The 14,096-nt window shown below is 48.5% G+C and overlaps 1 protein-coding gene across 4 annotated transcripts in view; it reads right to left on the minus strand.

The window, feature by feature from the left end:
* Nucleotides 1-3,722: 3,722 nt before the first annotated feature.
* Klhl29 (kelch like family member 29) overlaps nucleotides 3,723-14,096 on the minus strand; it is a 302,875-nt gene continuing 292,501 nt past the window's right edge. For all 4 annotated transcript variants that reach the window (XM_050141981.1, XM_050141980.1, XM_050141979.1 and 1 more), the window contains 3 exons: nucleotides 8,470-8,663; nucleotides 8,019-8,163; nucleotides 3,723-5,916 (listed from right to left, as the gene is read on the minus strand). In XM_050141981.1, the coding sequence (XP_049997938.1) occupies nucleotides 5,733-5,916; nucleotides 8,019-8,163; nucleotides 8,470-8,663 (523 nt within the window). In that variant the 3' untranslated portion in view covers nucleotides 3,723-5,732. The remainder of the gene's footprint in view (nucleotides 5,917-8,018; nucleotides 8,164-8,469; nucleotides 8,664-14,096) is intronic.

Consider the following 14,096-nt stretch of genomic DNA (forward strand, 5'->3'; position numbering starts at 1 on the left):
TCATATTTCCGTGGCCACCACAGCATAGGGCCTTTCCAATATTCTCATTGTGGCAAAAAAGTCAACTCAGGATGAGAGTTCAGTATTTCTAAACACTGTGTATGGTTACTTTGTAGCTTAAGGTTCTCTGAGAAAGAAAATTAAACTTTTTTGTTTTAGCATTTTAATAAATGCAAGAGCTTGGCTTGGTAGCAGATGCCAGTAATCCCAGCACTTGTGTGGCAGCAGCAGAGAGGTCAGAAATTCAAGACCAGTTTTGCCTACATAAGTCATTTTGAGGGCAGCCTGGGTTGTTTAGAGAAAAAAAGGATGAAAGGAAGAAAATAAGACAATCCATAATTGTATTTAGTATGCTGAAATAAAGGTATTTGGGGCAGGGAGTCGCAAAATCTTCCATGCATTTAAAGGGAGCGCCATTCACTTGTCTGGTGGCTCTGTAGTTACCATACATTACTAAAGGCGCTTCATGGGTTGTATTTAAAAGGAAGGAAGCAATTGCCTTTCACACAGTTAAATCTCCATTCCAGATCACTGGTCTGCTATACTATATATACTATAAAGATTTCCACATTTATTGAACTTAGTCATCCTCAGAAACAAAAAAAGTAGATTATTAGACCCAAGATTTTCTGACTGGAGTTGGCTGTACCTTGGTCTGCTAACACAAATGCGCATGTCAAGACAAGGATGCAGTGGAATCTATGTTTTAATGTGGTATTTTAGTGGAATGCTAGGCTCGCTGTATACATTTTTGAATTTAAATACAGGCGATGGAAAGGAAGGAGACTTGGTGTTGTAGTCAAGAGCTAAGCCGGGGCTGCCTTGGGGAACCATGTGCTTAGCAGGGATTCTCAAGTCAGTGAGCTGGCCCTGGACACTGACAGGCCACCGGCTGACTTGTTGAAGTCTCAGAGTCTGGTGGGCTTACCTGGGTGTCTTCTGTAGGGCTGTGCTAGGACTAAGGTCACATTCCATTCATGTCCTCTGATGGTCTCTGTACCGATGACCTCCTTCATGTTATTAAGTGTGGAGATGGCACCCTGTGCTGCCGAGGCAGCTGAGGGCATACGGGATACTGTGTGCAGTTGTGCCACAGGGGCATTTTACTGGGAGGGGAGAGGGAGGGAGGGAGGGAGGGAGGAAGAGAGAGAGAGAGAGAGAGAGAGAGAGAGAGAGAGAGAGAGAGAGAGAGAGAGAGGAATGCAGTGTACTCTAGGGTCCTTGCTCACCATGTGTGAAACTTGTTAATCTCTAATTCTGGAGGAAGAGGAGAAAAATGAGGAGGATGAAGCAAAGACCAGATCTTGATAAAGTACCCCAGAGTTTAGTATTAATATGTGGCAATCTGTTTTCTTATTTTTCTCAGATCCTTTATTTTGAATCCTTTGATTTCTTTACTGCTTCTCCACACACACACATACATACACAGACTTAGACACACACATACATATGCACACATACATACACACAGACACACACATAAAGAATTTCTTACTGCTTATCTACACACATACACACACATACATACAGACACAGACACATACATACACACACAATTTCTTACTGCTTATCTACACACACACATATACATATACATGTACACACAAAGAATTTCTTACTATTTCTTACTGCTTACACATACACACACACACACGCATACACAAATTTCTTGGATTGAAGCTCAGGGAAACATTACTTTCTGTCTCTCGTTACCACGGAAGCACTTTATAGGGATTGGGGGCAGAGTGGTCACTTAACATGCAGCCCTTGGGTGTCATCCTCTAATGCTGCAGGAAAAAGGACAAAAGAAAAAAATGCATAGCATATTTATCTTTTTATTACATAAGTAACTATATAATTATAGGTATATAAATTCTTGAAAAGAGGGAAGAATATATACTCGCAATTCCATGAGTACAATGATAGGACTGCACGCTTGGGGTGCAGGTACAAACCTTTACCTTGTTTGAAGGTAAAGGTTTCTGAGGTAGCTTGGAGAAGAAGGACCCTGGTCTCAAAGTCGTCAGAGCGCAGGTCTAGGTGGTCTTGTGAACTGGGTTCATCTATGTACATCTATACACAAGCATATGTGTCTTCTGCACATAGCCGCACATCTTAAGCTACAGTCTTGTACAGAGATGGATTTTCTTTTTTGTGTCTTTCGTACCTGAATTGTGCGGATCCAGTGCTCTGTGCATTTAGTATGGTGGCTAGCACATCATTAGTGTCAACAAACAAGACCTTGTCAATCTTACATACCCTGTTAGCATTATTCTCCTAGAGTTCACGTCATTTCTTTACGGCTGCCTAGAAGTGATTATCTCAGTGCTCCTCTGGCTCCTGATATGAGCGCGCGGTGCCTGCCACCTGCTGTCTCATCTGCAGAACCCTCAGCGCTTCTGTAGGGTCTCATGCACCTCCTCAGCACAGCTCCCCCTACAGGTGGGGGTGTAGGGAGTCAACTTAATAGCTACTAGGCATTACCTCATTCCTTGCTGAGTTTCAGTGTTGAGCTTTTTTAAAAAACCTTTTGGATTCTATCTGCCAGCACCTTTTTAATTAATGTTAAAATTTTTTTGATCTAACCATTATTTCTACTTAACTAACATTTTCCAATCGTATGACCTGGTCCCTTTAACTAAAATACTCTACCACACAGGCAATAGATCATTCTTCTGATTGCTCTCCTGAGGTTTTAAAAAAAATCCACAATGTGGACGGTCTTCTAACCTTCTTTGTTATATCAGGTGGTTGTACCTTGTTGGTTATCATGGTGGCTTTCCTAATCCAGTGGACGCACCTGCCTTGTTATGGTAAAAATGGAATCTTTGATTACCACCAAAGTTACGTATAAAACACAGAGACTCTTCATTGACCACGAGAGCATTTCCCTTGATAAAAAGAAAATGGAGTAGACAAGAATGGAGCTGGCATATTGCTTTTACCACAAGTTATCATTTTAGCTCTTCATGACTGGCATCCACTGGACAGTGCCTTGCAGGATTGATGTTCCCAGGGAAATGTTTATCTGATAGACATATGGTCCACTCATCTCAAGGCGTCAACACCTCCTCTTCCCACCATATTAGGCTTTTGCTTTCAAGGAGACACTAGATCTTGGTAAGACTTAAAGATTAAGGGCATGGAGGCTTCCTGTGGGTGACTACTTTGGAAAACCTGCCCTCTTTTGTAAGCACCCTTCCTGAGAGAGGCATTCCACATCTCACGCTAAATAAACCTTGCCTAGGTGTCCTGGGCGTGGCAATGTGTGTTTGTGTGACAGACTAATTGAGGAAGCAGGGGAGGTCACCCGACCTGGTTCTTAGCATGGAAATCACACTTGATTTTTCTTCCTAGAGGAAAGTGTCTTGTGGCTCCTGCTAGGTCGATGAATTGAGAAGCAAGTGGCTCCAGTGCAGGAGAGAAAGGGGTGGGGGGAAGCAAGCTATGGCGCTTCCAGATGCATGGCCATGATCAGACGTGCATAGGTGAAGGGCATAGTCTTGGGTCAATTCCATTGTGTCTGTAAGTCCTTCCAACTTTGACCTTCAGCTGTCCTTTACTGGTTACTGTTCATCTCCCGTCCCCTTGCAAACCTGTCCTCTCCAGTCATCGAAACCTATGTGGCCGTCTAGAAGGGGACGTGTACTCCTGGTGCGTGGGGGTGTGGTGTCACTGAGGCAAAGGCGGTGGCACACAAAGACATTGCATCGGCTTCCCAGTCTAGATCTATAAATATATTTATTATAATATAACAACTTAACAATAAACATATACTATATACAATACCATTACAGAGAACCCTGTTTTATGTCATTCACAGAAACAGCCAGTTTGCTCCAGTGTGATCGATGAGGAGAGAAACGGAACCTCAGTGTCCTCCGCCGAGTCCTCTTCACCACTAGCACCTCCCTTGGAGGCAGACGCACGCCAATGCTCACATTCACCCTGCCCCAGGCAGTTAGAAATTTGTGCTCCAGTCCTTGGGTTCACACTTGCACCCTGTTTGACATAAATACTTTTAAATGACATACAATGTATGTAGTTTTGTGCTTATTACTTTTTTTTAAATAATAAATAATATTAAAAACTGCATAACGAAGCTCGGTATCTCGTCAAGTGGGAGCCGCACTTGTAATGCTAGAAGTTGATGCCCGTCGTGAGGACTGGATTTTGTGTCATCCAATACTGAATGATGGAGAGTGTATCCTGTCTCTTTTTCTCTCTGTCACTGGTTCTTACTATGAGGTCATGGCGAGCTCACTTCCCAGGTAGAAAAATGGTGTGTATTTGGTACTAACTTCAACTAAACAGCACGGTGGCGGCGGCCTTCTTCCTGCCCTGGAACGGAAGCTGAGGACCGGGTGAGGTTTGAGGGTCTAAGGACTAATGGGAAGGCCTTTCTCTTCTGAGCCTCGTTGGGAGGTTTTTTCCCTGGCTTCCCTTTTCTCAGGTTGCGATCCAACAAGGCCACAAGAAGAGGGGTTTCTCCGCGTGCTCCTCAGGCTGTGGCTGTCATGGCTCGTCTAAGAAGGCTGTCCCCATCCTGAGAGCTCTCGCGGCAGGTGCCTTGAATATATAGCTATAAATATCAAAAATAGTCTCCTGTGCTTTGTAGACATTTCTTCTCCCTCCCTCCCTCCCTCCCTCCCTCCCTCAGTCCCTTTTCTGGGCCTGGGTCCTCAGCTTTACCTCACGGAGGGAGCTGGATTGGTGTAGAAGCCAGAACTACATTCTTCTAGAATAGACCCTTCTTCCCCGACAATGCCTCCATGAGGCATAGTCTTCCAGGGCTGTCTGGGAGTTAACGTTTTCCAAAAATAAAGTGGGGGCATGGCCCACCTCAGGAGAGCTCCTCTATTCTGCACATAGAAAAATGAGAGCCAGTGCCCCCCTCTGGCACTACCTACAAAGAGCTCTGGGAAGCCCCACAGCGTTGCCCCTCTTGTGGCCTCCTCCTCTCGGTACTTAAAAATAGCCTTTTGTGTATCAAGAAAAATGCCCCGGAAATCTAAATAATTCAGACTGGCTAAGAGAAAGCTATCCCACCATGTCCGTTCGCAGCAAAAACATGGTAGAAAAATCCGTGAAGGACAGGTGGCTCTTCCCAGCAATCCCTGCGGCTGTCAGCCCTGGCTCTGCAGCTGGACCCCTCTCCTATCTGGTGGCAACCAGCCCTCTCCTAGGCCTTGGTGCTGCACAGCCCTTCCCTCGGTTTTTTTTTCTCTCGGCCACTTGAAAGTGTAGATTGGTTAAAAACAAAAACGAAAAACAAAGAAAGTAGGAATCAAAGTGATAAGGACACTTTGACCTTATTCCAAAAGAGCCTGATGCCCAATATTGTCACAGGATAACTGATCTATGGTGGTTTAGGGATTGAGCTTGCTCTGCAAGAAGGAAAAAAAAAACAGCCTCTCTCCCAGTTGAAAAATACGTGAAACTATTGCACCGGGCAGAGCGAGCGCCCCCTGTTGAGAGCAAGCGCCTTGGCTGGCCAGCGAGCCCTGGCTCTGTTTTCCAGGTTCCTGCTGCCCGAAGCGCTGTGCCCCGCTTCACCCAAAAGGCGAGGATGATTTTCTACATTCAACGTAGAGAATATTCGAAATGTTAGCGCAGTGAGTTTCTTGATTGTGTTCTGTGGGCCTCTCGTTGGTGTCGGAAGATAACCATGGTGTGTGGCGTTTGCCTCACCAGACTCGTCCCATAGGCTTGTCCTGGGCTCTCTGCCGATGTCAGCCGCTTTGAATATATTTCTTTATCACAACACAGCCATGTCTAAACACAGGACAGGGCATGTGGGGTAGGAGGGTCCATGTGTTCGTTGTTGGCTCATAGGCTTCCATGTTGCCCAGAGCTGGTCCCTCGCTGCTCACGATGCCTCCGGTTGCATAAATTTTACCATCAAGCACCACAGCACTATGGGAGGGAAAGCGAGGCAGAGAGTTAGGCCTTGAGTTTCTTTATTGGTTCTGGAAACAGAATCCCAACCCTGTCCTGGCTGTAGGGGCCCCTGGGCCCTCTTGCACAGGTCATGTAGGATCTTGCTCTTCTCTGACGCCTAACCTGGGCCAATAAACAACAAAACAACAATGACATTTTTCTACAGGAACACTCAGGATGACACGCGGTACTGTTCTCAGGGGAGATAAGCTCATTTTGATTAGCTGCCGCCTCCCAGCTCTGCCAAGACACTACAGACAGCTGCGACAGGGGACGCATCTACATAGATGCCTGCCCGTCTCTGAGCCTTTACTGAGCATCTTTTCCTAGTGTGCGTACAGAGCCTTCGGAGTTTCACACGGAGCTGGGGACGTGACTCAAAACACCAAGAGACAGAACAACAGGGGTCAGATCTAACCAAGCGGCAGCCCTGTCACAGGAAGCCCTGCCCCTCTGCCCAGGAACCAGAGTGCCACCTTCTTCCTGTCTCCTCAGCACGTGTGAGTGGGCCTGCTTCCACCTGTGACTCAAGGGCCAATCGTGCTCTGCAGGGTGACTGACAGCTCTGCTTGGACCAGTTTCCTGAGTGACACTCGCTGACTGGGATCTGTTATTCCAGTCAAAGGCCTGATCTGCTGCTCTTTCTGCACTTCTTTAGAATTTCCTTGAATTAAGTTTTTTTTTTTTTTTACTTTATGTTATGTGATTTGCTTGCATGTATGTATGTGTATAGCATGCATGCTTGGTGTCTGCAGAGGTCAGAAGAGGGCACCAGATCCACTGGAATTGGAATTACACCTCCATGTGGGTGCAGGGAATCGAACCCAGGTCCTCTGCAAGAGAACAACTGCTCTTATCCACTAAGTCATCTCTGCAGCCCCGCACTTACTTCTTCATGCATTTCAGCTGTTGCTTCTCGCCATGTTTCTAGCCCCATTTTCTCCTTCACCCCATCAAATGGCCAATTCTTCTAGGCTCTTTCTTAAAAATGGACCCAGAAGTTTTCAAGGCTCTCCTAATTTTTGCAAGGCCCAGACCAGAACACATCCCAACTCTAGATTTCTCATCACACACCAAGGCCTCCATAGTGCTCCCCTTCTAGTTCCTTGCTACTCTGGGCTTTCATGTCTCTCTCTCTCTTTAATGGCCAACTATCTCTATCTCCCTGTTTCTCTCACAAAGGCCAGCTTCCGCCCACCCGTGGGACTCTGTTTTCTGTTGCTTGTAGTCTCAAGTAAGGCATTGGCCTCTTCCTCACAGATTCGGTGTCCAAACATCACTGTCAGCTACGGAAAAGTCAGATCGTGATCGCGGCTGTGGTATTAAAGGACAGTCCAAAATCTGAGGAACTCAAACTCCACCAGGAGCCTCGCAGTTTTCTGCATTTAAACACCAGAGGAGATAGACTTTTCTAGGGCCGGGGAAGCTATTTCTCCAAGTTGAAGCCACATGTTAGCAGGAAGCGTTACCTTCTGTGTATCTAGACAAACACCAGGTACTCAATAAACACTTCCTGTCATTGATAACTGAAAACTTAGTCATGGCCTCTGGGGCTCTTCAGGAAGCAACCGCTATGGGACTGAAAACAGTGGGGTGTCTAGGGCGTTCCTTATTCCTGTTCCTCTTAGACAGAAAAGGAAGCATCTAGAAGAGCTAGGGCTGGCATCTCACAGACCTGGGGTCAGGGTGCATTCTACCTCCTGTGTCTGCCTGTGCTTGTAGCCTGTCAGGAAGCCTTAGAGGAGCAGACAGATGCAGCATGTGCCCTTGCCTGGGCCAGCATGGGGTTCACATATGTGACCAGAGCATTCCCATCAGAGGCCAGTTGTCCCGACATGCCTCTGGAAGGCGCCCGAGGGGAGAGCTGGCCTTCAGGGAGAGTGACTTTTATGTCTTTTCCAGTGTGAGATGAGATCATATGGAGCCACAGTTTGGGGACACAGGATCCTCTACAGCTGCTCTTAGGGGCCCCATATTATGCTCTAGTCCCGCCATCTGTTCCTGGGGGTGGGGGTGGGTTCCCCCTGCAACCCTCCAGTCCCCACTCCTCCACAGCCCCAGCCCAGATACTCCCTCACCTGCAGAACTGGCGAGAGTGATTCATGTTTGGGCCCGCCTTGATGTTGCCTTTTTCTGGGTCGTAGATGGTGGTGGCTCTGGCGTAAGCTCCTCCCAGGATGAACACAAAGCCGTTGAGGGTGACAGCTGGTGCATACTTGTTGTCTGTGAGGATGGCAGAACAGGTGGTCAAGGTCAGTGGTCCTGGCCTCCCTCATCTCTCTTTCCCAGCGGTGCTCCCAATGATTGCCCTGGGACAGGCTGAGGACCAGGAGCAGGCGGAGTCTTGGCTGGCTTGCCCTTTTCTAGGTGCTGGCATCCCCGCTGTGCCTGGGCTTTGGGACTACCTGCTACCCACCGCTAGACCTGCCTCTGTGGACTCTTTGGGCCGAGCCTGATTCTATCTGGGATGTGGGATGCGGGATTGTGGGGGCCCCACTGGCCAGGACTGAGGAGGTACCAGATTCTTACCTATCATTGGGGATTCAATGAAGCTCCACGTGTTGGTCTGTGGCACATAGGATTGAAGGACACCCGCGGCTCGGCCTGCCTCATTGACTCCACCGAACACGTAGACCTTGCCACCGCACACAGTGGCCGCTGCTGAATGTACTGCCTTGGGCAGAGGGGCTACTGCCTCCCATTGGTTAGTGATAGTGTCATACCTGTGAAGAGGAGAAAGAGATAGTCCGTGTGCAAGGCAGGCCACGGTCCAGGACTGCAGCAGTTGGGGAAATTCAGCATCTGCTTTCTGCCTTTGGCATCACTGCATAGCCTAAGCCCACAGATGGGGACCCAGGTTTGGGTCACTTCCAGGCATTGCTCTAAACTGGCTTCATAGGCCTCCTTTGGAGCTGCGGTGGGGCCTTTTGTTGTGTGTCCACCCTCTGTGTAGATCCCGCACTTGCTTACATAGTAAGCATCTCCTTGGTGATGGCGCACCCAGAATCCACTGGGGGAGACCATTTCTGCCCTCAAGGAGCTGCTGGCCCAGTGGGGAGGACAGCCACATCAAACAACAAAATCCCATGATTACGAAGGTTGGTGTGGCATGATGATGAGGGGGGTCAACATGCACACAGCGGACACCCCACTTTTTTACAGGTGAGGCTAGGCCTTTCTGGAAAGTGGCTCCAGGCTGGGTCTGGAGGGGTGAATGGGCTATTGATGTCAGGCAGAGGTTGGGCAGGTGCAAACGGGCTCAGTAAGTGTGGTGGTTGGAAAGCAAATGACCCCAAAGGGAGTGTCACTATTAGGAGGTGTGGCTTCGTTGGAGGAAGTGTTACTGTGGAGGCAGGTTTTGTGGTCTCATACATGCTCAAGCCACATCTAGTGTCTTAGACCACTTCCTATTGCCTGTGAGTCAAGATGTAAGAACTCTCCGCTCCTTCTCCAGCACCACGTCTCCCTGCACATTGCCTTGCTTCCTGCCATGACGATAATGGACTGAACCTCTGAACTGTAAGTGAGCCATCCCAATTAAATGTTTTCCTTTAGAAGAGTTGCTGAGGTCATCGTGTCTCTTGACAGCAAAAGAAACCCTAATATAGGAAGCTAACTGAAGGTGAAGGGATAAATGTGGGCACAGGGGTATTTGAGGGACATCTGGAGTCGTCCATGGTGGCTGGAGGTAGGGTACATTAGAAGGCATTGTGGGTGCCATGCTTAGGGACTCGGACTTTGTGTAGGGAGCAGTGGGCAGGCCCTGAAGGCATAAGCAGGGAAGCAATGCAATCAAAACAGGTTAGAGACCGCTGTGGCTGCAGGGCGGGGGAGATACTTCAGGCAGGAGGCTGGACTCATGGAGACCAGCTAGACTAACCACCCACAGGAAGCTTGAAGTAATGGGTGAAGGGGTGGTGAGTGTGAGGGGCTGGGCATGGGAGAGGCGAGTCCTGAGGCGGAGGGCTGACTGGGAAGGGTGGGGAAAAGCCCTCTTTTGGGGCAGTCGGCGTAGGGTCACCAGCCAGCGACTATGCTGTAGAAAAAAGGCCTCAAGTGTGGACGGTGGGGTTCAGCAAGTCACGGTATTCTGGGGTCGTTGGCACGGCAGGCGAAACGAGATACACACCAGGCATTGTGTGTCAGAGCCAGAGGGGCCAGTACTCCGGGGACAGAGACAGCAGACACAGATGTCTCCCTGAGGAAACTGAGCCGCGGAGATGGCAGAGGTGGGGGTACTTAGAAAGGAACATGCAATCCTGAGGGGGTTTGTTAATAGAATGCCCATCCATCAGCATTTACAGGCCCCCTCGGTGAGAAAAACATCCTGGCACCACCTGCTGGTTTCTGGAATGCAAAGCCTTCCACCTGGCCTGACCCTAGCAGCAGGACGAGGGAGTCCCGGGAGAAAATCCTGTGTGTTGTGGTCACTGCTCTCCCCACGTGCAGCTCCAACAGCCATGTAAAACCTCAAGAAGAGAGCAGGAAGATATGGTGACTGCCCAGGAAGTGATGGATTATCTGAGTGTTAATTCTAGTTTTTAATAATAACCGGGTTGCACAGTTTTCTAAATGTCATCAGTTGCTTCTCCCAAGCCCACTGAAATGAACTCTGGCACAACACTGGTTTGGTTTTAATGGCAGCGTCCGCACGTACATGCATGTGGGGGGTGGGGGTGGGCGGCGTTAAGTACATTGTTGTGTAGCTAGGATGAAGCCCAAGTGAATAAGCCAAAGTTACCTAAGCAGCCAGACTCCAAATCTGTGCATTCTGCATCCATAGATGCAGTCACTTGCGCACAGGGAATAGCTGAAAAATTGTATCTGTGTTGAACATTAACAGATTTTCTATTATTTCCAAAAGGAATACAGTATAACAGCTCTTTACATAGCACTTACATTGTATGAGGTGTTATAAGTGGTGTGTGAAATGATTTGAAGTACCCATCTAGAGTCTGCAGTAGGCTGTGCATAGGTATTTGTATGTAGCTACTGTGTCATTTTATATGAAGATTTGAGCACTTGCAGATGGGAGTCTATAGGTATCCCGGAACTCATCCCCCTGTAGTACGGAGGGGACTTTGCAGTATAAGCAAGAGAGGCTGGAGCACAACTGAGTGTCAGCATTCAGACATTGACCCGGGAGTTCAAAGCCAGCCTGGGTAACACAGATCCTATTGAAAGAGAGGGAGAGGGAGGGAGGGAGGGAGGGGGGTGTGTGTGTGTGTGTGTGGGAGAGAGAGAGAGAGAGAGAGAGAGAGAGAGAGAGAGAGAGAGAGAGAGAGAGAGAGAGAGAGNGGGAAAGAGGGGAAAGGGAAAGACACACAGAGAGAGAGAGAGAGAGAGAGAGAGAGAGAGAGAGAGAGAGAGAGAGAGAGAGGAGCTGGGGACCACAGGGAACTCTGAAGAGCCCCAACTCTCCCTCACCCCCTGGGGATCTGTTATTTGTCCTTGAGGGATACAAGGAAGAACTGAAGGCCCCTGGGTCCTGTAAGGTTTCTGACAGGTATAGTAGATGCTAACTAAAGCAAAAGGAGTTGTGTGTGCGTGAGCAGGAGACCCGAAAGTGGAACTCGAGGATGGCACAGCTGCAGGCACATTGCTGGGATTATCAAAGTGGCATGAAAGATGCTTGCTTTCCTCGAGAGATGGATACACAAATCCTAGGCTGATCTGATACTTTCTAAGTAGCCAAGGGTGAGCGTAACCTCTGAGATCTCCCCAGTGCCGCCCTTACAAATGTAGACAGCGATGCCTACCTTATGTAGCACTGGGAATCAGACTTAGGGCTACTTGCATTCTAAGCAAATACTGTATCTCCAGAACATCTGAGTTCTCAAACCATGGCCCCATTTACTCTGGTAAGCAGGAGGTGGGGTGGCCAAAAGCAGTCAGAGAGCTTGTGTATAGGATCTGGGCTTTGAGGAGAGAGAAGAGAGAGCCCTTGCTTTTGAGAGGAAATGGCTGATAAGGCCATTTCCAACGGTGCCTTGCAGCGTGTAGGGTTGGCTAGAGGCTTGAGTCTCCAGTGTGTAGTAGGACCACTGTAGGATGCTAGGATTTCCAGCCAGAGAGAGAGAGAGAGAGAGAGAGAGAGAGAGAGAGAGAGAGAGAGAGAGAGAAGGGAGAGAGTGGGGCTGAACGGATCTGCTTCATGTGCACTGCAGGATGAAGCGGCAAGGTGAAAGGGTGGAGAGGTGGGGCACGTGAGAGAAAGGAGGCAGGGACAGAACCGGAGCTAAGCGGGCTGTCCAAGGAACTGCTGCTCCTGAGGTTTGCTTTTGGAGGACAACTTCCAACAATCTATGCATCCGCATTTCTGTTCAGTGTTCCAATGACCTAGCTGCCCTCAAGGTCCCTGCTGACTGCAGCTGTCCCAGCACTTACTGTAGACCTGCTGGTAGGGTACATCTGTGGCTCCCCAGACTTATCTCTGCTCCGTGTGTGTCTGCACCCAAAGCATGGGCCCAAGTTTGCTCACTGGGACACCAGGGATTTTGATTAGCACATGGTCATGATCCATACACGGCTCCCATGTTCCTCCTGTGAGCCTCTTTTGGACAAGAGCCAGCATTAGCTCAGAGGTGGGCCTTCTAGGAGGAGGGTCTTATGTGCGCCGTGTCTCTGGTTCTTGAGTGTGTGGGGAGGGGACAGCCAAGTGACAACTACTTCTGGACTTGAATGTAAGAAGAAGCCGAAGTCTCTTACGGGGCAGCAAGGGCTGCTGCCATTCAGTCGGAGATGGATGATATACAGCTAATAGGTAATGGAGCGTCTTTTTGGGGCAGGGTCAGAGTTCAGATATCTGTTTAAGCCAATATGGTGGCTAGCCAAAGAGCTCCCACAGAAAGAGCTGGGGGATGAGAAAGATTATGTGGTTGTTAGTCTTCAGTCTTTCGGCATAATGACACATTCTGCCAAACACAAATTTCCTGAGAGTTTGTTATTCCAGGTGGCTGATTGCCAAGCCATGAGCCCTCCAGTCAGCTCAATCTGTCAGCTTCCTGCTTGAGAAGGATATGCTAATGACATGCAAATGACCTAGCCGAGTGAGGTATTCCACTATCATTTATGCAGTAACCACAGCTCCTGCAATATATTGCTGTAAAATATTAGACCCGGTTATTTATATAATGATATAATACAGGTTTGTCTATGGCGCTGTTGTTTTAATCTATAATTATGTAATCTCACTCTATTCCTGTAACACAGTAATGTAATATAATTATAATACACCATATATCTCATTCATTATCAATATAATAGCAATTTGTACCATTAGTGCTTACTGTGGAACAAAGCACCCCCGTGTCTGTCCCCATTGCACTGACCTTCCTGTCACCCTGAGCTGTCATCGCTCTGCCACGTGGCACAGAGACTGACTTAGTCAAAGGGGCATGTTCCTTGGGGAGCTACTGGGTACCTCTTCCCTACTGGGTGCTCCACTCCCTTGCATGGGCACCGCCTAAGGGTCTTCCAGTCTTTCTCTCATTCTACAAGCACAGATGACAGATCTTCATGGGCCAAGGGAGAACTCGGGGTCTCTCAGGCCCCTCTGGGATCCTCAGCTGCTCTTGCATCCAACTGGCCTCCTAGGGGTGGACTCAGTCTCTGATGCTCAGAGCTGACATTTATTTTCCAGCCATCTGGAAGGCTGAGCTCCTTGGGAAGGCCAGTAGAGGCGGCCCCTTGGGGCCCCGGAGAACTGCCTCAGGGCCAAAGGAAAGCAAGAGGACCGGAGCTTGTCTCTCCCCCTCGGTCAAGGCGCTTGATCTCAACAAATCCCCGTATTTATCAACAAGTAGAACTTTGCGAAATGAGTAATCAGCATTTTTGGAGATTAAAAATAGCTGACAGAAGCGAAGCAGGATGCCACGCAGCTCCGCGGACTCCTACATAGAAAACGTCTTCTTGCTCATGTGTTTATTATTGGTTGACAAATGACTGGAAGCTGATGCTTCTGGGGGAGCATAGGGGTACACCCAGACATGCAGCAGGTTTTGTCGAAGACCCCCCAGTGTTGGGGCTGGTCTGAGTCCAAGCACAATATTAATATGTTCATAATCACCTGGGAATTTCCCATTATCATCAAATTAATATGACAATTAAATGTTGTTACCAAGACCTCTCTGGATCCACTTGGGGGACTTAAAAGC

Source organism: Alexandromys fortis, unplaced genomic scaffold (assembly GCF_014885135.2).
Source record: "Alexandromys fortis isolate MF-2015 unplaced genomic scaffold, M_Fortis_MF-2015_v1.1 scaffold_30, whole genome shotgun sequence".
In the NCBI taxonomy this organism is placed as follows: Eukaryota; Metazoa; Chordata; class Mammalia; order Rodentia; family Cricetidae; genus Alexandromys; species Alexandromys fortis.